Source organism: Syngnathus acus, chromosome 2, assembly GCF_901709675.1.
Source record: "Syngnathus acus chromosome 2, fSynAcu1.2, whole genome shotgun sequence".
Taxonomy (NCBI): Eukaryota; Metazoa; Chordata; class Actinopteri; order Syngnathiformes; family Syngnathidae; genus Syngnathus; species Syngnathus acus.
This window is the reverse complement of record NC_051088.1, coordinates 22,355,101-22,381,222: the sequence shown is the minus strand read 5'-3', so window position 1 is coordinate 22,381,222 and position 26,122 is coordinate 22,355,101. Positions and strand designations below refer to the sequence as shown.

The 26,122-nt window shown below is 49.0% G+C and overlaps 2 protein-coding genes across 14 annotated transcripts in view; both read right to left on the bottom strand.

Annotated features, from left to right (window-relative positions):
- l1cama (L1 cell adhesion molecule, paralog a) overlaps positions 1-4,534 on the bottom strand; it is a 32,328-nt gene extending 27,794 nt beyond the window's left edge. For 2 of the 4 annotated variants that reach the window (XM_037246393.1, XM_037246394.1), the window contains exon 1: positions 875-1,038. The gene's annotated coding sequence lies outside the window, so the exon portion shown is untranslated. Of the gene's footprint in view, positions 1-874; positions 1,040-4,358 lie in introns of those variants that run through there. The other 2 variants (XM_037246392.1, XM_037246391.1) reach the window with 2 other exon arrangements.
- Positions 4,535-4,891: 357 nt separating this feature from the next.
- The window catches only part of huwe1 (HECT, UBA and WWE domain containing E3 ubiquitin protein ligase 1), a 30,888-nt gene continuing 9,657 nt past the window's right edge, over positions 4,892-26,122 (bottom strand). For 3 of the 10 annotated variants that reach the window (XM_037246035.1, XM_037246039.1, XM_037246036.1), the window contains 62 exons: positions 25,921-26,098; positions 25,758-25,849; positions 25,481-25,683; positions 25,274-25,331; positions 25,020-25,196; positions 24,662-24,907; positions 24,370-24,503; positions 24,179-24,291; positions 23,937-24,116; positions 23,604-23,820; positions 23,409-23,531; positions 23,064-23,301; positions 22,526-22,873; positions 22,261-22,383; positions 22,076-22,171; positions 21,703-21,972; positions 21,471-21,623; positions 21,261-21,388; positions 21,066-21,147; positions 20,806-20,982; positions 20,177-20,722; positions 19,885-20,080; positions 19,640-19,807; positions 19,374-19,522; positions 19,230-19,296; positions 18,879-19,102; positions 18,568-18,779; positions 18,304-18,486; positions 17,905-18,077; positions 17,684-17,823; positions 17,520-17,595; positions 17,336-17,434; positions 17,135-17,262; positions 16,889-17,048; positions 16,527-16,755; positions 16,263-16,438; positions 16,093-16,182; positions 15,733-15,893; positions 15,589-15,631; positions 14,570-14,884; positions 14,143-14,350; positions 13,926-14,056; positions 13,589-13,809; positions 13,122-13,513; positions 12,393-13,038; positions 10,736-11,438; positions 10,555-10,649; positions 10,281-10,437; positions 10,065-10,197; positions 9,763-9,986; positions 9,449-9,678; positions 8,829-8,928; positions 8,587-8,736; positions 8,263-8,508; positions 7,936-8,053; positions 7,719-7,859; positions 7,354-7,641; positions 7,174-7,279; positions 6,914-7,031; positions 6,468-6,649; positions 6,198-6,388; positions 4,892-6,119 (listed from right to left, as the gene is read on the bottom strand). In XM_037246035.1, the coding sequence (XP_037101930.1) occupies positions 6,017-6,119; positions 6,198-6,388; positions 6,468-6,649; positions 6,914-7,031; positions 7,174-7,279; positions 7,354-7,641; positions 7,719-7,859; positions 7,936-8,053; positions 8,263-8,508; positions 8,587-8,736; positions 8,829-8,928; positions 9,449-9,678; positions 9,763-9,986; positions 10,065-10,197; positions 10,281-10,437; positions 10,555-10,649; positions 10,736-11,438; positions 12,393-13,038; positions 13,122-13,513; positions 13,589-13,809; positions 13,926-14,056; positions 14,143-14,350; positions 14,570-14,884; positions 15,589-15,631; positions 15,733-15,893; positions 16,093-16,182; positions 16,263-16,438; positions 16,527-16,755; positions 16,889-17,048; positions 17,135-17,262; positions 17,336-17,434; positions 17,520-17,595; positions 17,684-17,823; positions 17,905-18,077; positions 18,304-18,486; positions 18,568-18,779; positions 18,879-19,102; positions 19,230-19,296; positions 19,374-19,522; positions 19,640-19,807; positions 19,885-20,080; positions 20,177-20,722; positions 20,806-20,982; positions 21,066-21,147; positions 21,261-21,388; positions 21,471-21,623; positions 21,703-21,972; positions 22,076-22,171; positions 22,261-22,383; positions 22,526-22,873; positions 23,064-23,301; positions 23,409-23,531; positions 23,604-23,820; positions 23,937-24,116; positions 24,179-24,291; positions 24,370-24,503; positions 24,662-24,907; positions 25,020-25,196; positions 25,274-25,331; positions 25,481-25,683; positions 25,758-25,849; positions 25,921-26,098 (11,754 nt within the window). In that variant the 3' untranslated portion in view covers positions 4,892-6,016. The remainder of the gene's footprint in view (positions 6,120-6,197; positions 6,389-6,467; positions 6,650-6,913; positions 7,032-7,173; positions 7,280-7,353; positions 7,642-7,718; positions 7,860-7,935; positions 8,054-8,262; positions 8,509-8,586; positions 8,737-8,828; positions 8,929-9,448; positions 9,679-9,762; positions 9,987-10,064; positions 10,198-10,280; positions 10,438-10,554; positions 10,650-10,735; positions 11,439-12,392; positions 13,039-13,121; positions 13,514-13,588; positions 13,810-13,925; positions 14,057-14,142; positions 14,351-14,569; positions 14,885-15,588; positions 15,632-15,732; positions 15,894-16,092; positions 16,183-16,262; positions 16,439-16,526; positions 16,756-16,888; positions 17,049-17,134; positions 17,263-17,335; positions 17,435-17,519; positions 17,596-17,683; positions 17,824-17,904; positions 18,078-18,303; positions 18,487-18,567; positions 18,780-18,878; positions 19,103-19,229; positions 19,297-19,373; positions 19,523-19,639; positions 19,808-19,884; positions 20,081-20,176; positions 20,723-20,805; positions 20,983-21,065; positions 21,148-21,260; positions 21,389-21,470; positions 21,624-21,702; positions 21,973-22,075; positions 22,172-22,260; positions 22,384-22,525; positions 22,874-23,063; positions 23,302-23,408; positions 23,532-23,603; positions 23,821-23,936; positions 24,117-24,178; positions 24,292-24,369; positions 24,504-24,661; positions 24,908-25,019; positions 25,197-25,273; positions 25,332-25,480; positions 25,684-25,757; positions 25,850-25,920; positions 26,099-26,122) is intronic. The other 7 variants (XM_037246044.1, XM_037246041.1, XM_037246038.1 and 4 more) reach the window with 7 other exon arrangements.

Genomic DNA, 26,122 nt, shown 5'->3' with positions numbered 1-26,122 from the left:
TACACACCAACGCGCACACACATACGTACACACCAACGCGCATACACATGCACACACACAGACACGTGCACGTACACCTCCAGCTGGCTGCCCCACCCTAATTTTCACATCCTGTCATCTCTCTCTTTCCCGGCACCTGCATCTATGTCGGCGGCTCTTATTTGAACCTCGGGTCACTTTCTTCCCGCCGGAGCTCAGTATGTGTCGTTCCCAGAGGAACGCTAGTCAGCGTAACGCATCATCTGAATGAAAACTGTTGCAGCCTGTTGCGGCGACGGCTCGCACGTATCAACGAGCCGCTCGGCTATTAGCTGGGGGAGGGGAAAGAAGGCAGAAAATGGGCATTGATTTTAAAGGCAAAGGCAGAAAAATGGCATTTGCGTCGCCTTGCCCGCAAGGGCCCAAATGTTCAAAGCATAGGCAAAATGCACCTTTATGAAAACTCACTTTTTGCAAAATATGCTTCGATGCAAAATGGCAGCATGAAGAATGTCAGGCGAGACCCTGTTGCATGCGGCCGCGACAGAAAAGAAATCACACTTGTGAAGCAGATGGACAGCTGTATGTCTACAGCTGCCACAGGTGCAGGCATGAATCATTCTGATCGTCACACCAATCATTCCGATATGCATATCGCCATCATCGGCATCATCACGGTATGGATGCGAAGCCATGTTGACAATTGACAGCTCCACGATAACGTCATTCAAAATGAAGACTTCTTCCCTCCAGAGCAGACAATGAATTGTGAAATATCCGCAAGTCGCAAAAGGTGTGATGGCACCTCTGCAGCCTCATGAGGCAACCCATCAGACGTCCTCTTTTTTTTTTTTCCAACCTCCAAAGTGTCCGGACACACCAAAGCTGCTCTTACCTTCGCAACGATGTTTCTTTCCTCCGTCGAGTCCTCAAGCGGCTCTGTTGCCGCTTGGCCTGGTCTGGTCCGGTCTGCTCTAGCCTGGTGTGGTGTGGTGCCGGCTGCCTGTGCGCACCTCGGTACTGTGCTGATGCTGCAGTGAGAGAAAAACACACCCTCCTCCCTCTGGCCGCGCTCGCTCCCTCCCTCCCTCCCTCCCCCTCATTGGCTGCCTCTCGGAGGTGACATCACCCCTCCGTCTGAGCCTCCGCCTCGGCTCCCCTCCTCGCTCCGTCGTGTGGATCCCTGGTTATTCTCCTCTATTGTAATGTCCGTCCTGTCGTCCCCTCCTCATCCTCACATCCAGCTGCTCTTCTTCTTGCGCTCGCATCCATCAAAGTAGCACATGCTGAAAAATTAGCACACTGCCGAGAATCTCCTCCCGTGCACCAGCTAATATATATCAGGCCGTCCAAAAAAAGTTAGCAGTTTCCACATTGAAGCTCTTTCAGTCCTCCTCTGTGCCTTTTGGTTTATTACCTAAGCATTAACTCTCCGATGCACAAGTGAGTGTACCCTTCACTCTTCCATAAGGGGGTCAAAAATGAGCCATATTAGAATCAACGCGTTTTTAATGCTATTGTCTTTTTGGTAGAGAGTCGTTCATTTCCATGATATTAGATTTCCATTGGATTCCATAGAAAATGCATTTTTGACCCACTTATGGAAGTTGGGGGTCGTAATACAAAAACTACAATTTCTTAAAATGTATAAAAGGTAAGTTCAAATTTTAAATGCCATTATGTTACAAACATGTTTTTTTAGGAATTCCTGGAATATGAAAACACAACTTTTTATTATGAAGATATTTTAAAAAACAAAACAAAAAAAACAAAAAACTCACCCACTTATGCATTTAAGGGTTAAAGAAACGTCTGGCAAGGAACGTTCTGCAATGACACTGAATTAAAATGTGAGAGGCATAATACGCCATCTTATGAGATGAGCCGATTTCTGGGTCTCATGACGGCCCCTTCCAGGGGTGATACATTGATAAATGTCGCCTGGCAACCACGGGAAAGGAGACAATCAAGATCTCCTGATTGGACCTTTGCGTTTTCCTGCGACTGCAAATGAACTACTGATGATGATGTCTTACAATTCAAGAGAACATAAAAAATTAAACATGGAACAAGCTCTTCCAAGCTCCTCATGAGTCAAACAACCCAAATTGAAACATTCCTATATTTTAATTCTATACTTATTCAAAATGCTATCTAATGCATTCATGTGCCTCAAAGATGACTACATTGCAGCAATTTGAATGGTATCCAACATCAACATTGTAAGGATAACTATAACAAATAAATGAATATATAAATAAGGCTGTGAGTAATGCCGTTCTACTTAAAGGCCATTATTAAGAAGGCTGAAGAGCTTTGAGTACTTAAAAGGTTGAAAAGTGAAAGCTCAGTTCCAAGAAGACAAAGAGCAGCGGAAGAAACAGCATGGCAACATAGCGCACAGTCAACTCCTTCCGCTTGCGAACCGCCAAGCGGTGCGCCCATCTGCTGCTGCCGGCAAAAAGCAGACCAAAGCTGCACAGGGCGAGAGACCTTCACAGGGGAAGAATGATGAATGGCGCTGGGCTTAAAGAGGTGACAAGCCCAACCAACAACCCTGCTTGAGGTCAACCAATCTGGGTCAAAACCACAACAGTAACACCAAGTGCAAACTAAAGGACGACATTGGTAGCGTTGGTGTGCATGCCACAGTTGCCCTCAATTAACAGCGCCAGAAATGGACAAATTGATCTTTTGCGGTGAGGCAGTTGTGTTTTGTGCTTGAGCTGAAAAGGTGAATGGGTAGAAGGGCAGAAAGGCTACAACACTAACCAGAACAACGGAGGGAAAATATTTGCAAATTCTGATTTGAGAAGAGACATTTTGTGCCCTCTTGGCTGGAAAGCTTTTAGCAAAGCTCTCTGCTCGTTTTCTGCGTTCGAGCGTCCTGCGTGGACGAGATGCGCTGGAGGGAGACGCAAAAGCGCGCATCCAATGAACGGCTTCAACTGAGAAGGGAAATCCAACCGAGTCAGCAGAAGGTGGGCGGGTGGAGACATTTTCATCACCTTAAAAGCAGGAGGGAGGGGAGGCAATCGCGTAAATGGCCGGCTGCACTGCGGATGGGGAAACTCGGGAGCGACGAGAACGGAAATAGACAAGAGGCTGCTCGTGCAAAAGGTGGATACGCTCGTGCTGGAGACAAAATATTGATATGGCAATAGACGGACTCATTACGCGGCACAGGAAAGGACACGCTTGCGTCAAGTATCCGAGCGCATGCTGGCTGCCATCCAACGGCTCCATTTGAGCACCACTTCTAATTAGGCGAGCTTCGTCAACCTTTCCACAAAATTAAAATGATCAAAACGCATATCACATCACCAGAAACTAGATGGAACAATGGATGGTGGCAAAGCTGAATGCAACTTATTTCACAAGCGCAACTTGGCAGAGAGTGAACAACAACAAAAAAACGTACCAAAAAATATAGCATTGGCATTCTTCATGGTGTTAGAACCCTTCTCTAAGAAACCGATAACCGAACAAAAATTGTGGTGCAACACATGTAGACAGAGTAAGGCAACACCCAGGTGCACATTGTCGATCGCCTGCAAAAAAGTAACGAGAAATATTCCTGCATCTGACTGGACAGTTGCGACCATTTCCATGTATATCAACGTGGCTGTGTTATACTGCCCCCAAGTGGGCAATGTGCACTCACCAGAAGGAGCCGCACAATCACACATAAGCATGTACAAACTGATTGATTCTTTGTAGTCCATTTAATCATCCCTTAAGATTTTTGGCTAAAATAGGTCATCCGTGAGTCTATCAGTCCGCTCGTCTGCGGCATTGAAGTTGTGAGAGCGCCAGGTCAACCTTTAATCACTCGCTAATTGAAGGCAAATGACTGATTAAGTTTCCTGCCGTGCGCTTGGCTGACTTGACTGACAGCTCAGCGTGCCAGAGAGCAAGAATGCTTTCATTTCAAAGAGAATCAGCAAAGTTAGCCCCTTATAAATATTTGGCCGTTGTAGTGGATTCGTTAGGTATCTGTACTTTACTTTTGTGTCATGTTGCAACTTAAAATAAAATACTATGTGAGACATTTGTCACAATTGATCACCGTATATGCTACCGTGCATGCTCAAGTCACGTGAACACAACAGTACACAAAATATGCAAATTAGGAACCATAATAAAAGTTACCATAATAGGACCCTGTAGCCTTTCTACAATGATAAAATAAAAAATAACCTGCTGACAAAATTAAGTCATCGCTCAAGTAATTATTTTGTAAATCTCGAATATGTCCGTTCAAGACGTAGTTCGAGGCTTTTAATGATTTATAGGCCTTCAGTTAATCTTTGGAAGAAAAGCTCGTGAAGGCAGCTATTTTTTGTCACCACAGAAGTTGAACGCGAGGAATTCTTTACCTTGCCAGATGCACCGCTTATCCACGTCTCCACAACGTTCGTCCATCCCAAAGGCTGCTTGTTTTACTTGCTATTAAAAACAAACTTGATAATTCTAACATGTTCGATTCGTGGACTCCAAAACGTTCCAAAGGGATCATCCGTCCGTGCATGCTGTCAGTAAAAAGTAGGATCTTCCTCTTGACAGTTCGAGAAAAAAAAACACTTCCGCCAAGTGTACACCTGATTCAACCTAAATGGCCCGCCACCGCACGGTGGGCGGTCCTGTCAATTGTCCATACCGTGAGGGCGGAGGGGTGGGTGGCTAAAGAGTAACTTTAGAAATCAACATTTACTGTGGTGGGGATCGAGTTTCCTCATATATTCACTCAAAAGAGAATTTTTCGCGTCAACTCCTAATTTGCTTTTTCGAGGAAGCACGTTGCATCCTTTTGCCTACTGCTCGGCCGCGCCTCATAAATGACGTCACACGTTTCGAAACTTCAGGGGTTTTTAGACCTTAACCCAGATTGAATTATACAATGAAACAATGACATTTTACTAGTATATTTATTGGTGTCCATTCTGGCTCTTTCAATCCTCAATACTAGAAGCAGGGCAGATGCTAACTATTTATTATACACAATATATAAGTTTTAGGACAAGTCATCCTAAAATATTTAAGGAAGCCTTTTTTTGGTCACGCTAAAGCAGTCAATTTGCTGGAATTGAGCTGAAGAAATAACCAAACAAACTTGCCTTCATTGCCCACTTTCAAGCACCGAAGCCTGTGGACTCAGGTACACAAGTTCCTGAGCAAGGCCGTTTGGAGGAAAGGAACACGAGGCAACATTTCTGGCGGTGTTGTTATTGGGTAGGATTTACTTTAAATATAAATCTGGCATGATGCATCGAAAGTCCTTAAGCATCTTTCTGGATTTGGTAATTTATAAGGTTAAAGTTAAAACATTTAAAAAGACAAGAAGCAACTTTATGCATTTATTCATGTTATTCCAATCGGATTCAAAGGCTCAAGGCTGTCAGCAATTTAATAGTCAAAAATACTCTAGAATTTGTTTTTTTTTTTTGTTTTTTTTAATCTCCTTCAGGTTTTGGCTTCAAGTGTACCATTCTTCCTTAAAAATGCCACAAAATGTTTTTGAAAAGTGCATTTTTGTGAACTTCTCAAGTTGTTCAGCCCAAAACAAAACAAACGAACAAAATCAAGGCTTGTGATCAAAAATTTGCAACAAGAAACCACCAACGCAAAGGTTTTATAACCATCCTGTTCACACATTCTTTTTTTCTTTTTACACAGCCAGAGGAACAAAAAAAGTTGAAACAATAAACTCCCAAACCTTTTGTACAGAGAAAAATCAACCTAGATGAAGAAAATGTCTCTTATATAAGTCCAGTCGCCTTTGCATTTGCCCTTTCCATTTAAATGGGGAGGGGCTGACAAGCGCGCATGTGTCGTGCGTGTCTTTTACACGCGAGATTCTCCATGTGGTTTTGATCTGTCGTGTACGGACTGGAAACCAGAAACTCTGCACCATTAAACAAGTCATCCAGTATCATCTATGTAGGCGCTGTTAAAGAAATTTAACTATGTGGGGTCGTCAAGCTCTAATTCAGGTGTGTGCGTGTGTGTGTGTGTGCGTCTTCAAGAGTCTCATTGATTAAGCCAGCCCGAATCCCTCAGAGCACTCCTGGATGGCCAGCAGCAGCATGTGTCTCAGCTTCTCGTAACTCTCGTAGGCAGGGAGGTCCAGCTGGTTGAAACTACACGCAAAGAACGCACGGTGTCATTTCTGGAGGCGGCAGATGGGTTCATTTGTCACACGCAACATGTTTGCTTACCAAGTGTGAGCGGAGGGCAGGCGGTCGGTGGAGCGGTCGTCACGGTGGATTTGGAACTTCTGGATGCCGTTCATGCCCTCAAGAGCGGCGAAACCCTGAAGGGGAACTTTGGAGGTGCCGGTGACGAATTGTAAGAACTTGGCTCGGTCCGCTTGGTCGAAGGAACGCAGGGCCCTCCAGAACCACTGGATCTTTGGTCAAAACGCAAACAAGCGAGTTCTCACACCTGGCTGGCTTCGCAACGACGTCAAGACGGACAGCCCACAGTACCTGGATGGAGCTGGACTGGTATTTGTGGTACTCCGTGTTGGCCTTGAGGTCATCGATATCGATGGTGGGCAGGCCAGAGATGAGCAGCTCCAGCTCCTGCTCGGTGAAGATGGAGATCAGCCTCTTGGGGATGATCTCGTAGAAGCCCTCCAGGAAGGCGGCCAGCTGCTTGCGGATGGCGCCTGCGCGACATAGTTCGAGGCCGCTTTAACGCTGACAGCCGCACGTTTTGAGAGACAGCTAATTTAATCGCAGCATTTATGTAAGCAAATTTTCTCACACCCAATTACTAGAAAATACTATTTCAAAGCAGTAACACTTCTGACACCTTGTCAGTCACGCCGGTGTTTTATTTGACGGCTCTACCATCAAAACATGGCTTGTTGGATTGCATATTTTCCCATGGCGGTGTTGAATGTCATACAAAATGTAAAGCCCAAGCTTACCTGTCATCTTCATCTGGCAAACCAGGTGCACGTATTCTTTTTTGTTTTCTTCTGTGACCAGAATGTTGGCGCCGTTTGGCTTGAGGTCTCTCACTTCACAGACACCGAACTCTTGGACCTGGACGTAAGTAAAAAGAGCAGCGGGAAGCTCTTGAAATCCGTTTGCCTCTCGCTATTTGCCAGACGACCGCGTCGAGAGCATTGTCAAGCGGCACTCGTGTGCCAATCTTGGGAGCGACAAGTCATTTTCCGGCACCCACCTCTGTGCTGAATGTGAGTTCATAGCCTAATGTGGACACGTCGTTCTCCAATAAGTAGACCAAACCCTGGAAGAAGGGGTAGTCCTCACTCTCCATGTCGGTGTACCTAGGAAGGGAAGAACAGCAGGACAAATGTTAACACTGACATTATTTCTCATCATCACTTTGAATTTGCATCACCTGACACTCTTGCCCAGGATGTGCTTGTAAAAGCTTCGTGTGAAGTAACACTCCAATAACCGGTTATCATAAACGGCTTTGGCCACCACCCGGCCCACAAACTTGAAGTAGCTCAGGTGGTTGGGGTTGCAGTGGGACGAGGGATTGATGGTGTAGGTGACCCGATCTCCGGGCGACGTGCGGAACAGGGCGTACATGGGGTTGAACATCTCGCGGGAGATGATCATGTACCATTCCCTCAGAAGGCCGCCGGCATCTTGGCCCTCTTCTCCTTCAAAGACAATGTACCTGCAACACAGACAAGCGCGTTGGCGTGCTTCCGGACAGAGCCGACTCGGGCGGATGTTTGGGCGAGGGAAGCGTACAGCCTGTTCTTCATGTCCTCGGGGCTCTTGCGATGAAGTTCTCTGTACGAGTCCTCAAACACGTGATCTCTTCTTACGTGCACAGCCATGTCCTCTTTCCTCAGGCCTTCATCCAGGCGTTCCAGCTCCTGGCGGAAATACCTGCCAGATGAACAACAACGGGTCAGCCGCCAAGAAAGTCTGTGAATTGAGCGCAGGTCAAATTCATCCGGCTTACTTCCTCTTCACATCAAAGTCCAGGATACGGATATAATCCACCAAGACCGCAAAAGGTCCATCAGCCAAATGAGTGGTGGACTGACGCAGTATCTGGTTGAGTACTGTGCGGTGAGTTTCTGCAAACAAGGGGAATTCAAAGTCATCAGACCAGAAGACAATATGTAAAGCCTTTACGGTCTTTGGCGATTCCGTTATTTACAGTAACTCCGATAGAGTTGGACCCGGTCAATGCCACCGCGATACGTTACGATAGCGACTGAAAGTCGGCACGCCCACCGCCGAAGCGCGGAAATGGTGCCGTGCCAGCGAGTTCATTCCCTCTTACCGGCAAATCGGAGGAACTTCTGTGTGTCTGGTGGCAAGTTTGAAGAGATGTGCATGGAGGACGGTTCCCGGGAGAAGAACGGGTCTAGGGACGACGGTGTTGCTGGTGTGAGCGGCGCCGGAGAAAGCGGCGGAGGCTCATCCTTGATGTGCGAAAGCTGGCTCTCCCGAGTGTCCCGGACAGGAGGTTTACTCTCTCGCTCGGTGGCGTGGACAAGGAAGAAGGCCTCCACAGCAGGCTGGAGAACTACGGAGGGATCACAATGGAAATGAAATAGGACAAAAAAGCATCGCTTACACGGCATAGCGGGAAGATTCCACCTACCCAAGACAGCGTGCTGGTCATGGGACTCTTCGAGCTCCTTCAAGCATTCTCCGAGCATGTCCCACAGCTCATCCAGCAGGAGCTGCTCGCTGAGCAGAGGGAGGTCAGGGAGTTTCTCCTCACTCTCTGATTGGCCATTTCCTTCCTCATCTGAGGGGGAAAAACAAACGTATAAAAACACGCTCTCTGCCCCCAAACATGTCAATACAGATTGAAACCTTTTCAGGGTGTGAATAACTCACCCAGAGTTGAAGAGTCCAGCTCCATAGATGTCTGGTCAACATCCATTGGCGAGTCATCTCTCTGAGTCGCCTGAGCCTCTGACACCGACTGCATTTCGGACTGTAGCGGCCCAAACAGGAGACGGCCAGAAAGACGGGCGGGATGGGAAACAAAGATAATAATTAGCAATACACTTTCGCTACTTATCTGCATGCATTAAGTCATTTGCGATTCAATGATTAGGGCACTGTGGCTTGAGCAGGTAAAGCATGAAGCAACTTCAGCCTGACACCACTGCTGCCGATGATCATCAGGGGGTTGACGAGTTTGGAGCAGGGACCCTCACACGTTATACAAACAAGCATGCTGAGAGAGCACACATGGTGGGTTACTGACACATCCATTTTTGAGCAGAGTCATAAAACAACTCTTCAGACACAAGCTGCAAACAAGACCACATTCGGAGGTAAGAATGCAAAATAGATCCAATATAGTAGCATGAATAAGCTAAAGGCATGTCAGTCGCTCACAGCAATTGCATCCAGCTTACGAGGTCACCAAAAATGATAACACGGTTGGAAATGAGGCCCCAGGGAGCGAGTGTGCTTAAGTGTCTGCTGTTAACGCGGCCCATGCTAACCGTAGCGGCAGCAGCTGTGCCAGCAGGGGGAGCAGCACCGGCGGGGGCATGAGACGCTGCGACTGACGATCCGGCGGCGACGGCGACCGAGGCGGCGGTGGGCGGAGGCGCCTGTGTGAGCCGACGTGCCCGCTGACCCTCTCTCACCATCTGGATGATGGCGTCGGCCTCGGCCTCCAGTTGACGAACGGCAGCCTGAATGCTGCTGGCTGAGCCCAGGCTGGCCGAGCCTATCCGTTGAGCAAAAGGGGCGGGGTTTAGCGTGCCGAACCTCAACTGCGCGCAACGCTTTCTCGGCCGTATCGATCTCTCACCTATTCGCCCGGTCTGTTTGGCTTTCTTGTTGGCACGGCGCGTGTCCTCGCGAAGTTGGATAATGACCTGCAACACTCGCAAGAAAAATTTCTGTGTCGATGTCTTGGAGGTGAGAGAGCTCATACAGGGGAGTTGCAGTTCTCGTCCGCCGAGCGTGCGCTTCTGTGCAGCCACAATCACCACGCTCTCTGCTCCATCAAACCTGCGGCCAAACGACAAACACCTTTTAAGGTTGAGCAAACTGTAGGTGGAGTCTTTCATTTAAGGCTACATAAATGTCGTGCTTTTGCATCGATCATACCTGCTGGTCATTTTGCCCTTAAGTCTGCCAGAGATGGAGGAATCATCAGGAGGTGCATCGGGGGAATGAGAATCTGCGTGCGCTCTCCTCTGCTGCTCCAAATTGTACTCTCGGAGTTCCGCCAGTAGCGTACCTGGGCGGAAATAGAAATGTTTAAGGAAAGCGTACGAGGCTTTGCGAAAAGCCACGAGCATGTATGCGGATAGCAGCACTGACCAATTTGTTTGCAAAGGGTATAACCAAGATGTCTTGCGCCACTGAGCAGCAGTCTGAGCACAGTGTCCCTGGTGGAACCATCTCCCCTGGATAACTGAAGTAATATATTTGCTGCATCTTCCAGACCCTCTTCTGAGCATGAATGAGAAGTCAACACCTTGAACAAAGTGCAAACTTGTATTAAAAAAAAAAAAACCAGGAAGGACATAGCGGTACACAAGGCAACGTTGGAAGTTGAACTTTCACAAAGCCCACACGTGGTATTTTCCAATACCTCTACTGAAAGCTGAAGCTGTTTCTCTGTAAGTCCAGCAGAGGCAATCTTGTTGTCACTCTCCGTGCTACTTGAAGAGCTCTTTGTTTTTGCTGCTGTGACAGAATGAGAACACATCAATGACGAGTAGCATTTCGCAGCAATGACAAAAGATTTCAAACGTCGCCGCTGTTCCTTTTACCTGTGAAGACTGTGGATGTCGGCAATGGCGTGGAACTCGCAAACATTAAGAGACTTGTCCCTGAGGAGGTGCTCTGGGTTCCAGATCCCGCAGAGGCCACTGTGCCCACTGGAGCGGACTGGGTGCTTGATGCCACTGTGCCCTGCGCAGTGCCAGGGGCTGCGGCAGCCGAGCTGATGATCTGGTTGGGGTTGGCTGACTGTGGAGTGGCGTGGCCTGCAGGCACCTCCGTGGCCTTGTTGTCAGGCAGGGCAATGGATATGAGCGAGAGCAGACGCAGCAGCTTTTCAGTGAGCAAGGAGCTCCGCCTGATGACGGGATGGGACAGCATGTTCATCAACTGACCAAGGGGGGACGTTTCCAGGCTTAACTGGAGTCCCTCGGCCTCGGCGTTGCCCCCTAAAGGCACCGTCTTCATTGAGGCTTTTCCTTTGCGACTGACATTCATGTTGTCCAACTTTACAAGCAGGTCCCAAAAATCGGTGGAAATTCCCAAAGACTGGGGAGTGATTGATGAGGAGCCAAAAGCGTTCTGTGCACCCGAAGCATTGGAGTTGGGGTTGTTTTGAGCCTGTGAACTTGACTTTGATCCTCCGCTCATACCGCCCACGCCCGAGGAGCTCGAACAAAGTCGGGCTTCCAGGTCAGAGGATGACACGGACAGATCCTTACAACGCTGCTGGGTGAAGTGACTGGGGAACACCTGCAGTGACAGAAAAAAAAAAGTCCACCACTCAGTACTCATCAAATATCAAAAAGTGGATACATAACAGCTTGCAGTTATAATTTAATTTGTTTTACGTTTCCATGCCAACATTTTGGCAGGTTGGTGTAACATTTTCAATACAAATACAATTATGTAAGAGAAGGCAAGCCATATACAATACACACTACAAGAACACGTTCCATGGTAGGCAGGTAAGATAAGCTTTCCGTACCATGTTTTATAGAAGTGCTACGATGCAACCATATAACATTGCCCCTCACGGGAAATTCAACAAACGTGGCATGGTTGTATTATATTGCGAGGCGGCAAGCAAAGGAACCACAGCAATGAGCCTTGCTCTGTGTGTTTGTTAGCATCGATTGTTATTTAATAAGTTTGGGGGAGGAAGGGAGGGAGGGGAGGAGTGGGGTGGGGGTGGCTGTAAGCCGTCCCATTACCCTCACGGGAAAACACGAGGTCAAATTGCACAGCGCCCTTGTAAAGTGCAAGAGCAATTGTTAGAAAGGGCCCCGTGGTGGTGCCCTACTGCACGCTCAGAACTACTAGAAATTTGAAAATTAAGTAAATTGCAGCTATGCATAATTTTAAACAAAGTACTCAAGTTCATCTATAAACAAATCGACAAGTCAAATGTATGTATTTGCTGTGACGTTTGCTTTGTAAGCAATGTAATAAAATGGCGCACAAGAGAGACGGTAAATTTGATTAATTCAGCATTAACTCCGTTTTAAATGAAAGCAGAGCCGGCAGCCGACGGCATTGGAAGCATTTATTTCAAAAGACGTGGCGTTTTTCCTCGATGTCACGTCCGCCCTTTGCTGATTGGTTCCTTCGAACTGTCAGTTTGCTCATCTTTGTCCTGCCCACTTTTGTGCGGCATCAAGTCAAGCAACAGCATCGAGCGGATTTCGCGAGGGATACGCGACTCACCTTGGCTAGCTGGATGAGTGTGTCCAACACATGTCGACAAACGACAGGGGCAGCTTGCGGATGGATGTGTACGGTGGAGCCTCCACCTCCCGCACAGCTTACCCCCGCAGGAGCTCCCGACATACCACCTCCCAGGGCTCCGGATGCTGCTGCAGCAGCAGCAGCAGCTGAGTGACGGTCAGCATGCTTCCTACCAGATACCCGTTGGATCTGGAAGATGTTAGTCCGACAGCCCAAGGCCGCATCCATGGACACAGAGAGCCAAGAAAGTTGGCTGGAACTACGAGACTCCACTCTGTTTAGAAGCTCGAGGGAGGAGGAGGAAGAGCAGAGGGCGGCGGCAGCTGAGCCTTTAGCGCCGCAGCCTCCCTGGGAGCTCCTTTTTCCACGAGAATCTTCAAGGCGCGAGGTCTCCACACACACCTCACTCTCACTACTGCGTTGGAGGATGGACAACAGGCTGCGGATGACCCAGCCGCGTGTCTGCGAGTGGTAGCAAAGATTCCTGAGCACACGGTGCAGACGGCTGGTGTTGAGCTTGGGTTCGTCCACAAACAGCAACACCAGCAGACAGGACAAGGCCTCGTGATCCAGCAGAAAACGGCCGCGCAGGCGCAACAAAGAATCCACACTGGAACTGGATGGTCTGAGGAAATAGCATTAAGATAAGCGATCAGCATCTAAAGGCACAACGGTTCTTCCGTAAATAAATGATTGTGGCGCTTTTACCTGTGGTTCGAGCCGCCGCCCATCTGGAATGTGCCTCCTCTCTGCACGGCCAGTCGGGTGTACTGGACTCCACGATTGCTCCCTAAGCGACTGGTGAAGGCTGGCGAGCGCAGGATGGCCGAGAGCGCAGATGTTGAACTGTGACCAAAGAGCCGCTCGTGCATCAGTTGCCTTTGTCGTGCCTCTTGCTCCCGACGCAAAGCCGCGGCTTCGGCGGCGATGTCGGGAGGCATGACGGCCAACACGCTGTCCTCCATGTCTTCCAACACACTGCGTCTTAGCTCAGAGGGCAGCGTCTGGATGAAGGTAACTGGGTCCAGGGGAGTATCTCCCGTTGTGGGCTGTTGGGAAACCTCCCTGCGCTGCTGCTCGGCTCGTTGCTGGGCAAGGACCTAAAATAATCAACTGCAAACTTAGTCCAACTTTTTATTCTGTGAAAATGCAAACCGTCTCTCAGGAGTTCTCACCTCCTCCTGTATGGCAGGCGGCAAGGCAGCCAGGAACTCAGGGCTGACCTCCGTAACCCCTGGTCCTGTTAGTACAGGCGCGGTAGAAGAGGGCAGGCTGGTAGCAGCGGCCGTGCGAGATGGTGGTCTTATTCCCAACTGATTTTGAAGCACTTCTCTACGAATGTCCTCAGGAAGCGCTGCCAGGAAAGACGGATCCACACCCTCAGGAAGACTGATTCCTGCAAAGACAAAGGAAAATGCCACGACAATATTAAAACTCAACTATGGTGTCATGTCTTGTGAGTTCAATAATTAGCATGTGCGGTGGGGGAAAAGAAAAAAATAATACAACCACCTGTACCTGCAAGTGGATCTTCTTCGTCATTGCTTGTGGATGGGAGAGGCTCTTCCTGGATAGGCTGGGATTGGCTGTCGACACTGTCACTCCTGATGATTGCTTCACCGGCAGATGAAACTGAAGTGGAGCTAATCAAAGGAAGACAATTTCTTCAGTTTTTTGTTTTTAAAATCAACATACAGATGACATATTGACAAACCAAAAAGAACCTGACCCAGTCTCCGTAATGGTCTGCCTGTCGGTCAACTCGCTCTCCCCGCTGGCAGACAGATCTTGCGACACAAGGGCAGTCTGAGCAGGGTTGGCAACGGCTTCATCTTGCGTGGCAGAGGCGGGGCTGCTGGTGTCCATTGGTGACCCCTCCAGTCGTGACACACCCACTACTGTTGGTTCTGAGGTCTCAACCATATCCGGGCTTGAGGCTAGGAGGCGGAAGAAAATGTTTACAAAGAGCTAAAATACTGTTACAATACTCAATTCATTGTGGAACTGATTTTGGAGGTGGCCAGAAATTTGCGCTGGTTACAACTGAGCACTGTTAAATTCAAATCACAAATGCATCCTTAGTCATGGATAATCCCTGCCGTCAAGCAACGCTCCTCCACCACCACTACTACTTTCTCCTCCATTGCCTCTCTTACCGATTGTGGGTGCTGGGGACATTTCCATCTGAGATGCTTCTGCTTCACTATTAGGCCTGTCGGCTGCTGCCAAAGGTGGAAGTCGAGCGCCGGCCAAAGCCGCCAATGAGCTGGCATGCGACTCGGCCAACAGTAGGCCAGCCATCGGTTGGTGGACCTGTTGATTGATTGCAGTTTCCAAGGAAACTAGGGCCTGTTCATGTGGGGCTGGCGTAGTGGGAGTGACCTCTCCAGAAGGTGGAGCAGTAAGGAAGCCTTCTGACACCCTCGGTGGGTCTAGAGAAGACACTGCAACTCCTTGAGACTGCTCACCCTCTAAAAGACAAAAATATGGGAAAAATCTTTTGTTTTTCCTCGCGAATGAGGGTAAAAAAGGGTCTGAAAATGGCTAGTGCTGAGTGAAATCATTTAACATGGGACAGCACGACGACAATTTATTCGCTGATTAAGATCTCTGATGTGAGAAGATTAGCGTGTGGAAAAAAAAAAAACATGACTATGGCTACTTTCTGTTGCATGACCTTTGAAATCATTACAAAAAGGTTGCCTGATAACTGGCAGCTCTCATAACTGGAGCCAACGTCCTTGCAATGACCCAAACGTGACGTTTTGGGGCCGAAATGGTTTCGCATGAAATTTCACTGGGTGAAATTGAGCCCATAGAAACACAAGATGTTGTCAAACAGTCGGACTGAGGAAGGCAGTAAGTTGTATCGTTATCTCCTGAACGGGGTGCACAATCCTGTTCCCCAACAACAACACAACTTACTACCTCACCACAACACAACCAGTTTCAAAAGAATGACATTCAGGTCTTCAGACAGCAGATGTTTTCCCTGCCGGCGATATGGCCGAGATGCTGTGGCGCTGCCCTAAGAAAGACAGTAGACTGTATAGTTATCTCCCAGATCTGGTGTGATCCTAAAACTATACAAACTACTACCTCATCCCAGAGCGCGCACGGTCGACTCCTGCGGTTTCTTTCAAAAGAAGACAATACACTTAACACAAGTCAGTACCTGCTGTGCTTTCTGCACCATTAACTGTCCCCAATCCAGAACCCTAGAAGCGAGAAAGCAGAACAAGACACAAAGTGAACGTTTGTCAACGGCAGCTAATCGAGTCATCTCTCGTGTGCGTAATCGAGTCATCGGCAAGCCTACCTGCAGGCCCTGCTCCCTGGTCTGCTCTGCTCCAGAGGCCCTCCGCTCATTTTGTTTGGACTCTTCCTCTTCCGCCAGCTGCCGCCTCCGCTTTTCCCTGCGCTCTTCTAACTCCTCGTCTCGCAGACCTTCCAGATGCTGCAGGATCGGCACCTTCACAACTGCAAATAACACATCACAAATTCATCTTGAGCTGTGGTACAGAACATAAAACGTGCGGTTGGTGCTCCTGCATTGAAAGCAGCAAAGTATAGGAGTCACAGAAAAATAAATCATCCCGAGCTTGACCCAGAAGACTTTGGTGAGAGAATTTAGCGTGCTGCAGCATTCATATCAAGTAAGCATCACAACTTTGCTCACCTGCGACACAGTCGTGCATGCTTTCCGCATCCAGCACTTTACACTCATCTGTCCATCGAGTTAAGGCGGTAGGAATGCTTGAGAGGGTGCCTAGAAAAACAGAAAACCAACATGTCAAGAATTATAAACTCAACGACATACATCGACGACAAAAACAAAAATCATCTCACCAGCTTGACCTCCCGTGCTGCTCTGCTCGTGGAAAAAGTCGTCAAATTCGTCATCGGAACGAGCAATGATGTGGACGTCCTCGTTTCCGACCAAAAGACGGGCTCGACCACGAGACTGCAGAGGTAGCGAGCTGGACAGTTGCAAAATGTCTGCTGCGGCACTGGGTCCCAACAACCTAGATGCGGTGGAGCCGTGGAAATGTTTAGAAACGGGCAGGCGGCTGTTGGCCGTGCGAGAGATCAAACGTCAACAAGGCATCGGACCTCTGCAGGATGAGGGGAGGGTTGGGCTGGCGGTTTCCAGGGTAGTGGACATGGATGGTGTGCCCGCTGTTGGCAGTGAGTTGCCTGAGCGTCCGCTGGCTGCGACCCATGCCTTGCGCCAGACGGCTGCTTGTGCCGGCCACACCTAGGGTGAGGGAACCGTGGTCAGCGTGGCGCACCATCAGTGGGTGGGCGCTAGGGATGTTGCCTGGGGAGGGAGGGATGTCAGCTGATGGAAGAACACAAAACGGAGGTCGACGTTAGGAAAAAGCTTCGCAATATACTTCAGTTTCCCTGCTATGTTAGCGACCAATCGTGGCTGCCGTGTTACAAGTGTCGAAAGCGGACGGCGCTCTGCTTACCATTGTTGGAGAACATGTTGTCAAACTCGATGATGAGGTCATCGTCCCTGTCAAATCTCTCAAAGCGGATATGAGGGGCGGCGTTGATGTCAGGGAAATCCTCATCCAACTCCATCTCTGAACCTTCGTCGTCATCATCCTCATCTCCTTCCTCGTCATCCTTAAGGGCAAGTGAGAGTCATGAATTTGGACGAGCGACACCACTTGATGCGACTTGATTTTTTCAAAAGGTATATTGATCCAAACCGGGTCCTCCTCCTCGTCTTCCTCCTCCTCCTCTTCTTCATCCTGGCTGTCGTCATCATCGTTGCTGCCGCTGGAGTCTTCTTCTTGCGTGTGCTCCTCATCCTCTGGTTCCAGGATATTCATGGAGTCTAATCATAGAGGGCAATTTTAAAAGGATGTACAGCTTACAAAACTTCAAACTGTGTTCTCCCCCACACTCGCCTTCTCGGTTTGCCTGAAGAGTGGATGCCTGGCTAATATTGGAGGGGGCCTCTTCCATCAGCACATCCTCTTGTGATTCATCCTCAGCACTTCGCCCGACTGACAGGAAAATGAAAAATGTCAGGAGTCCTGTCGGATTCATTTCCGCCGCACAAATAAACGCAGACCTCCAATTAAGGCTTACCTATGATTGCACTACTGACGGTACCGCCGTCTCTCTCAAGTAGCTCATCAATCAGATCCACCAACTCATTCTCCACCTTCATGCACATGTAAATATGGTCACACTTTTGTACATACATACATGTATTGAAACACCAGTAAATGCTAATCAAAAATGCTAATCACCTGCATAGCCTGAGTGCTGAGAACCTCCGGTTGACCAGCAATGACCACCGTGTCTCCCTCCGTTTCTCCATCCATCAGGTCGCTGTCCGCTCCCTGCACTCTGTGGTTGCCCTCCACTGGCTCCGCTTCACCAGATTCTCCTGTAACAGATGCCAGAGATCGCTAAGTTGCTCCTTCCAGACACCGGAGAGCATCCGGTGCACCATGTCGAATGCGGATACCTTGATCTTGAGTGTTGCTGTTGCTATCCCTTGCAGCGCCCGTTGTGTCATTTTCGGTTTTGTTCTTGTTGGAACATCCTTTGCTCCCAAACAAACTGCTGGGCTGATTAACAATGCGGGACAGAGTCTCCAGAGGCTTAAGGGCAGCATTCACCGTGTTGGCCATGTTGGGGCTAAACCAATCAAATAAGAATTAGTCGTCATCGCTTCACCATACTTTACCGTACAAAAATACCACAAACTTATACAAAAGCTAATTTGCTCTTAAAACACAGTTGTGCTATATGAAATTGCATTTATGAACCATTTCTCAATCTTGCTACAGCACACAATGTGTATCTGCTCTTAAGAGAATTCATACCCTCAGATGGTGAATTAAGAGTATTCCTGATTTCATACCTGGACAAATCCAAGCTGTGCGGCACACGAGCCAAGTCGCTGACCAGTCCTTTCTTGAGAAATAGCCGTATGATATTATTCATGCCATTATGTTGCGTCTTGGCTGCTGCTGTGCTATAGAAACTGGACGTGGAGGGACACGACTCCATGATGGTGCTGATGATGCACATCACTGCCTGAAGCCTGGGGGACACAGAGGGGCATTGGGAGTTTGCAACACCAATCAACAGCCATCAGAGTGCATTTATAAACAACGTCGCTTACCTCGCATGTTTCTCAGCACCTTCTGTCATTCCTAAAGCTCGACTGAGGGCAGCTTTCACCTCGTTAACCAGAGCAGCCTGGGCATCGGTGCCGGTGCCAGCGGCGGCTAGGCTGGCAAGGAAAAGACGGGCCAAGGCAGGGGTGTCCTTGTCCTCTGAATTTTGGGTGTGAGGCAGCAAGTGGTCGAGCACAAAAGCGAGCACACTGCAATCCTGTCGGGACGGACATGTAACAAGTGACGGGGGAAACTTGTACTGAAAGGGGAGACGCCAACTAAGCGTCCATCAAACGAAGCCGAAGTTGTTACCCACCTCCTTAATAAGCTCAGATTGTCCTGCAGTGTAGCAGTAAGAGGCAATTAGTGTGGCAATGCCAACATAGGAGCGCACCAGTTCAGCCAGCAGTCTCAGGATGGTGGAGGTAGGCATGAGAGGTTTGCTCGCCTTTACCTTTGCCGCCTTAGCCTCCTCTGAGCTGCTACTCTTATCACCCTCCTGCTCTTTCTTTCCCTCACGCATCTCCTCGGGAGTGGAGGCTAAGAACGTTCAGGCAGTGTACATCAGTTGAATGACAACATCTCAACTTGTCAAAAAAAAGGTCTATTATTTTTTATTTTTTTAAAAGGCTACTTTGTGAGACAACTAAAATCAATTTGTTTTCACCTTCTCCTTGTGGTGTGCCAGACTGGGATGACTCTGCCACCGCTCCATCCGCAGCAAAAACTTGAGTCTAGGGAGAAGGCAGCCATTATTATCTATGTCTTTACCACACCTGCTGAATTGTTCCTGTTCGTCGCTAAAGCTCACATTGATATGGAATGCGGACTGGGAGTCAAAGTCACTGCCCTGTCGAGTGAGACGGTACTGTTGGTAAACGTCATCGCCGACGTCCTGCAATATCTGGCACAGGTCTTGGCCGCCGGGAACAGCTGACACACGTTCTTCTGGGCGTTCAGCTATAACCAAAAAATACATTGTGTTGTAATAATTTAAAGTGTGAAGCTATGGGGGAGAGGTTAGCCTTCTTCAATCAAATAATTTGAATCGTTCGAGAGCCAACGAAAATATCCTACGTTCTTCGGGAGCATGGTATGCAGCCAAGGCGTTGAGCATGTCGTATATGACCTCCTTGATGGTGTCAGGAATGGAAGGTAGGGGTGACAATTTCAGAGGAGTGGTTTTCACCAGCTGCACGGCATTTGGCCCTTTTATACGAAGATTTTCAAACTCGTCGTCGGACGCTGTGGGAAGACGGGTAACAAAACTGAATGAATGCAAGTCGGGAAAAACTAACGGCTAAAAATGGTGATCCGCTCACCTGTGCCAGCTCCGCGGGGTGCGGGCAGAGCAATGCGGACACAATTGCTGGCAGTTTCGGCAAAACATTCCGGGTCGCGGCACGCGGCAGGGCCCAGCACGCGCAAGATATAATTGATTTCCCTTGAGCCAAGGCTGCCTGACACCACCCCTGAGGTGGTGCTGCCTGCTCCGCTGGTCACTGCAGATCTCACCACCTGGAGCAACAGATGAACTCTTTCAGCATACATTTACAAATTTTGGTTCCACATGGGGGGTAAAAAAAAACAAAAAAACGAGAAGGGCCTCAAAACCTTTTCCATAGTATGCCGAAGAGTAGCTGGATCTTCGATGATGTGTCTGAAGAGCAGCGTGACAAGAGGTGTGAAGCCATTGAACCCGGAGGTCTGCGTCAGTCCAAGAATCATTCGAGTGCTCTTGAGCTCGGCAAACATCATGGCATAGTGGTGATTTCGCGTCAAACGCAAACAGAGACGCAGCGTCGCGTGCAGGGTGTCTGGGTCCACCGGGACGCTAATCATGCTGACACAAGCGCGGATAAGAACGGTGGTCATGTCGTCACTCAGGCCTACGACGGCCGAGCCTTGCAAAGAGTCCGACTCCTGGGAAGGCGCCGAGCCAGAGGTCGCCTCCTTAGGATGGCTGGAAACATCCTTGGGGATACTCATTTCCACTGCTGCCCCGGCGTCAAGATAGGTCGGAGTTTCTTCCACTTTGCACCGGTCTCCCTCTTCTCTCTCGGGGTCTGTTACGCAACCCGCCTTGGCCGCTTTGGGCAAGCGTGGAAGTCTCTGAACAGTCAACATCACTGGCCTCCGGTTGCCAGTCTCTTCATTTACCTACACCAACAGTGACTCTCGTTAGATTACAAAGGAGTCGGTAAAAAAGCGCAAAAGGTCATGTCCAGTTTTCGCACAAATACCTGCACCATGTTGTTAAACTGAACCGTGTATCGTCTGCGTCCGGCTGTGAAGCGAACATTAGTTTCTCCGGCCCTCCACGCAGAGTCAATAGTGCTGTTGTTGGAAGCGCTGTAACTGCACCAACGGCCTGAGCGGTCATCAAACCATCTCCAGTTGTTCCCATTAGGCTGAAGATACTGGAGAGCCCAAGAACAGCATTGTAGTAGTACCCAGGGATGTACACAACCCAACACAACACATGTAGCTCACAGATATTTACCTTGTTCATTTGCGATCTGCGCAGTGAAGATACTGCCATTTTCTCATAAAAGTCAATAATCAGCAAGACTGGTGTGATCCACCTATAGGAACATGAGCAAGATTCAGCATGTGCGTGTTCAGAAATGAAGATGTAACATTCAGTTATGCGGCTATTCTTCAGGTCAGAGGCCATTTGGAGCTCACGGAAACTCACTTTGGTGTCTGAATGTCTTTCTGTTCTTTTGCAGCCTGCAGACATGGCTGTACCACCTCGAGAAGCTTAATCAGCAAATCCAGAATGCCACTCTTTTCTACTACTGTGGTACACATGAGCTTCAGTTCCTTTAGAGAAGGGGGGGGGAAATAAATGATCATTGCCGGCCGGGGCTAAAGTTGCTGTCCTGCTGTAAAAACAATCTGTTACCTCAAATAGCAACGTGAGCAGCAGAATTCGAGTGGCCAGCTTTGATGCCTGGGGCAGTGTGGCCATTTGTTTAGTCCATTCGGACACAGTCTTTGTGTCACTTGTAGTCAGAGGCACAGCCGCCTTGATCAACACGTCCGCCGCATCCCACACCTAAAATACACAAAAAAAATGGTCAGAGGGTAGAGCCGTGCAAGACGCGTAAGACACCCTGAAGATTAAAATGACTGACCTGATCGACGACCTGGCCAAGGATGAGGTCCCTGTACTCGGGGCCACTCCTCTTGATGGCTGTCATCAGCAGGTCACAGAGTCTGTAGACCGTGTCGGGCAGCTCATCCAACAGGTGGAAGCAGCCGGGGAGCATAGAGTCTGTGAAGGTGTGCAGCTCCTGCGGGTCCAGGGGTTCGGCCTCCATGAAGCGCTCCAGGCAGCGGGCCTCCTCCTCCTCTGCTCGCTCCCTGGCTCTCCTGTCGTCCTCCTCGCGCCGACGTGCCGCTTCCTAAGAGGTCATTTTATCAGCAACTCTTCATTCCTGACCTTCATTTCCTCTGTCAGCCAATAGTCAGGTATTGAATACAATTTGAACAGTGAGAAAGGCACACCTCAGGGGAGTCGGAACGTTGCTCCATGCTGACCTCCTGGCCAAGTGACATAGCAATCGCTCTCATCATTTGGTCCTCTTCAGACATGGAAAGATCCTACACAGACGACGATCGAGATTGTCAGTGGCCTTAGTCTGCGTGCAGATTATTTCAAAAGGTACATGCTATTTGTGATTTAAGCTTACCCTTACTGCTCCCCCAAGGTGAGGGGGAGGGTGAGTAAGAAGATATTCTGTGGCTTGCTCCATGGTACTAGTGTTCAATAGTGCCTCCATGGCATGCTCTCTTGAGAAACCCATATCTATCAGCTGAAATGGAAAACACGACTTTTACTTTCGGACATGGGGAAAAACTAATGCTCACAAATAAATAGGGAGCCGAAATGTAGCAAATGGCTTGAAAACCATGTTTTCATGTTGCCTCAAAAAAAAAAAATCGATTCTGACAGACCTGTGTAAGCTGTGCCTGGTTGACCTGGGGGTCACGTCTTGGAGTGGAATTAGTCGACTCCTCAGCCGATCCCACAGCTGGCACTCCAGCACTTGGTGCCGTGGATGCTGGTGTCTCTCCGCTGGTTGCAGGTACACCCGGTGCTCCACTTTGTCCCAGAGAAGAAGAAGGAGCCCCCTCGTCATCTGGACGTACTGTGCCCTCTCTCTCCTTGGCCAAGCGCTCCTGGATAACCGGCTCCCCCCGCAGGATGTGGCAAAGGATGGCCAGCATAGATTCAGCCATCCTGCCTCCATAAACTTTCAGCGGCTTCCTGTTCCATAGGCTGCGGATGCAGGTGAATGCAGCCTAAAAAAGGGGGAGTTAACATTTATTACAAATCTTGGATCCGACCAGATTGATGATTTCACACTTGGGATGCAAAAAAAAAAAAATCTTTTATATGTTTAGCTAACATCCAATTGTAGTGGATTGCAAGATGTGGATGATGATGGTTAAAATGAGACTTCTTTGCCTCATACAGTTAAAACAGACTTACCTTCTGGGTTACTATGAGGAACCGAAGAGCACTGAATTGGGGTGTGGTTGGGGTGACCCCAGGCATCTTTGCTGGCAGGGAATGCGGAGAGTCCAGCACAGTGCTGGGATTGACCATCTTCTCCACCAGCATCAACCACGCATCCAGAAACTCTCCTGTCCCATCTGGTAACTCGGTATGCTCCAGACCGTCTGACACGGGAACTTTTCCACCCATTGACAGGGCCCAGTTGAAAGTCCTACAAAAAAATGGCAAGCCATCCGTTGGAATTCAGGTCATACGTGAGTGACGATAGCGTCGATACAAGTTTGTGAGTATGATTGAACTATTTGCTCAATAACTTACTCAAACAAGGCATCATGTCCACCAGAGCAGAAAAACTTCTGCAGCATGAGGTGGTACGGATACTTCCTCTCATCAAACAACATGGGGGATGTGAAGCCAACAGAGCAGATGAAGAAAGTCAGCCTGTGAAATGCAGAGCACAAGAACATGAGCACTTGTTTGCTACGCGACATCATTTGCGCACAAAAGTCACACCTGAAGCGAGGGGTGGGTGTGTAGGGTGGGGGCTGCCAACTCAGACCCTTGGTGAGGAGCTTTGTAAGAGCCGAAGCGGTGGCTCGGGCGGCGGGCGTGGGCGTCGTGCCTGTGCTTGTGGCGTGATGGGAGCGCCGTTGACGCACCGGGGAGCCGACGCACAACTTCACCAGCAGGCCAAAAAGCTCGGCGAGTGCCCTTCCGAGACGGGATGACGCTGAAGATAGGAAAGACGGCAGTGAAACGTTACATACAGGTCTTATTGCAGTTAGGCTCAAACTGTTGAGAAGGTTTCGATACTAATCTTGATGCGGGCTATCAAAATAAACTCACCAGAGAGGAGGGGTTTGATTTGTTTAATGCGTGTGGCCATCGCTGGGGTGAGCTTGGACTTGGCCTTCGGATCTGTTGACGTGGGCTCGTCTGTCTCCATGGGAGCCAAGCTATCGCCATCTAAACCCATGCCTTCCAATAGCCCGCCGCTACCAGATGGTTCGACCGCCTCAGAGTCTACTGATACAACAAACGTGTTTAAGATACACAAGAATTCCAGTTGAATGAAATCACGAACTTACCCGCTTTCTTGGAGACAGGGGTGGTGCTTGTTGCGGCACTATTGGAGGGTTTCTCCTCTTTGGGTAAGAGTTTCTGCATGTCCGCTTGGCCAAACTCACAGCCTGGAGGCAGACTGTTCAAGACAAAAAGAGGTCAGGAGGCTAATAGTGGGCCGAGGTGATAATAAGGAGATCATCAATTGTGTTTATACCTGTTGGGCGTACAAAGGGAGAGCAAAACAGTACTCTCCCATACCAGCGAACAGTAGAGCTGACTCAGCTTGTTGAGAACAGTCAAACCCAACTGGGATCCCCACTGATTGACTGAGATTGCCCTGATCTCACTCTGTTGAAAGATAAGACACGTTCAGCCAATTTGACAAAATCAAAACATAATGACTCGGTTCGTCAGTTTGCTATTGGAATTGACACAGGGGAAGGAGCACTGTACCGAGGAGCTTGGTTAACATCACAGAGGGGATTAGATCCCAATCGACTATTTACCTGTCCCACTCGACAGGTGTGGACAAACATGAGGATGTAGGCATGCGCAGCAGTCAGCGCGTGGAGCAGCGGCGTGGCACGAGCCGACAAAGTGGCATCGGCGACATGGCCGGCATTAGCCAGCTCCCTCAGAAGAACAGATCCCCCGGGAACCTCAATTGGCCGATGAAGGGGCTCCAGGGACGTTAGAATAGTGTCGAGCTGGCACAATCCCTCTTGAAGTACTTTGGGCTCGTGTGAGAGAGTCTTCATCAATGAAATGACAACAGGAAGTATGGTGAGGCACCCAGTTCGTTTTGTTCAACCGTTGAATGCTGCTTTGAAATAAGTGCTTTGAAATAAGTGCAATTCAACTCACCAAAATGGACTTGCACACTCCAGCAACAGCTTGGCAGGCCGCTGAGGTGGGGAAATCTATGGGCAGGTTGGGCAAGCCCAGAATAGAGACCAGTGGGAGCAGCCCCTTCTGGTTGACAAACTCCTGACAGTGGTCATCCGTCGTATTGTTGCTAAGTATGGATTCCACAAACTTCATCTAGAAAATAGCCACAGCTCACGTCAGCTATGGTTTTGCGAGAGTCAAAAGGATCTGACAAAAGACTCAACACTTACCACATTCAAAATGTAATCCATTAAAGGAATAGGGATCCGCTCCTCAGTTCCCACCACCCTGAAACAAGGTGAGCGTTAAAACAACGAAGCACTAAGTACAGAGTGAATTTTAAACCATTCATTCATTAATTCAAAACGAAGAATATCAAAAGTGTCGCTGCATTGTGATATATCAACCCAGTGTCATATAGTTCAAGTGGCACTGACTGTCTGTTGCTCTCTGCCTCCCCCTGCTGCTGGCTAAATGTGTGGAGGGCCTCCTCGTCCTCTTCATCCTCACTTGAAGCTTCTTCGGCAGCATGGCTGGAGCGTGCCGGCGGCACGGCCGCAGTTCCGTCGGCTTTCTGGATAGACGGTTTCTGGCACACATACTCGGGAGCTCGGCCCAAATTGCATATCTCCTCCAATAACTACGACAGCAAGACCACTTGGTTAGAACGCATCGTCGCTTGGATTTTGACAAAGCGGAACGCTTCAAAACTACCTTAATGATTGCGGTGGTGGCATCTGTCTTCAACGTTGGTTGGTGTCTCATTAACTCATCGACAGCACTTCCTAAATTTGATGCAGTGTCCCCTGTGGAGGGAAGGAGACAAAGAATATCGCTCAAACGGGCCGCAAAGGAAGATCACCGCAGGACAACTCACCCAAAGGGTCTGAGCTGCGTCGCCGTCGCATGGCAGGTAGGTAGTCGGGGGACAAGAGCACTTTGAAGAGGCGCTCAAAGGGCTGACACCGCACAAAGGAAAGGAGGCCTCGGGCATTCAGGCACAAGGCACTGAACACATTAGGGAGAGATCCCAAGACCTCACGTGTCGCAGGAACCTAAAATCAAGGGAAGATTCGGAA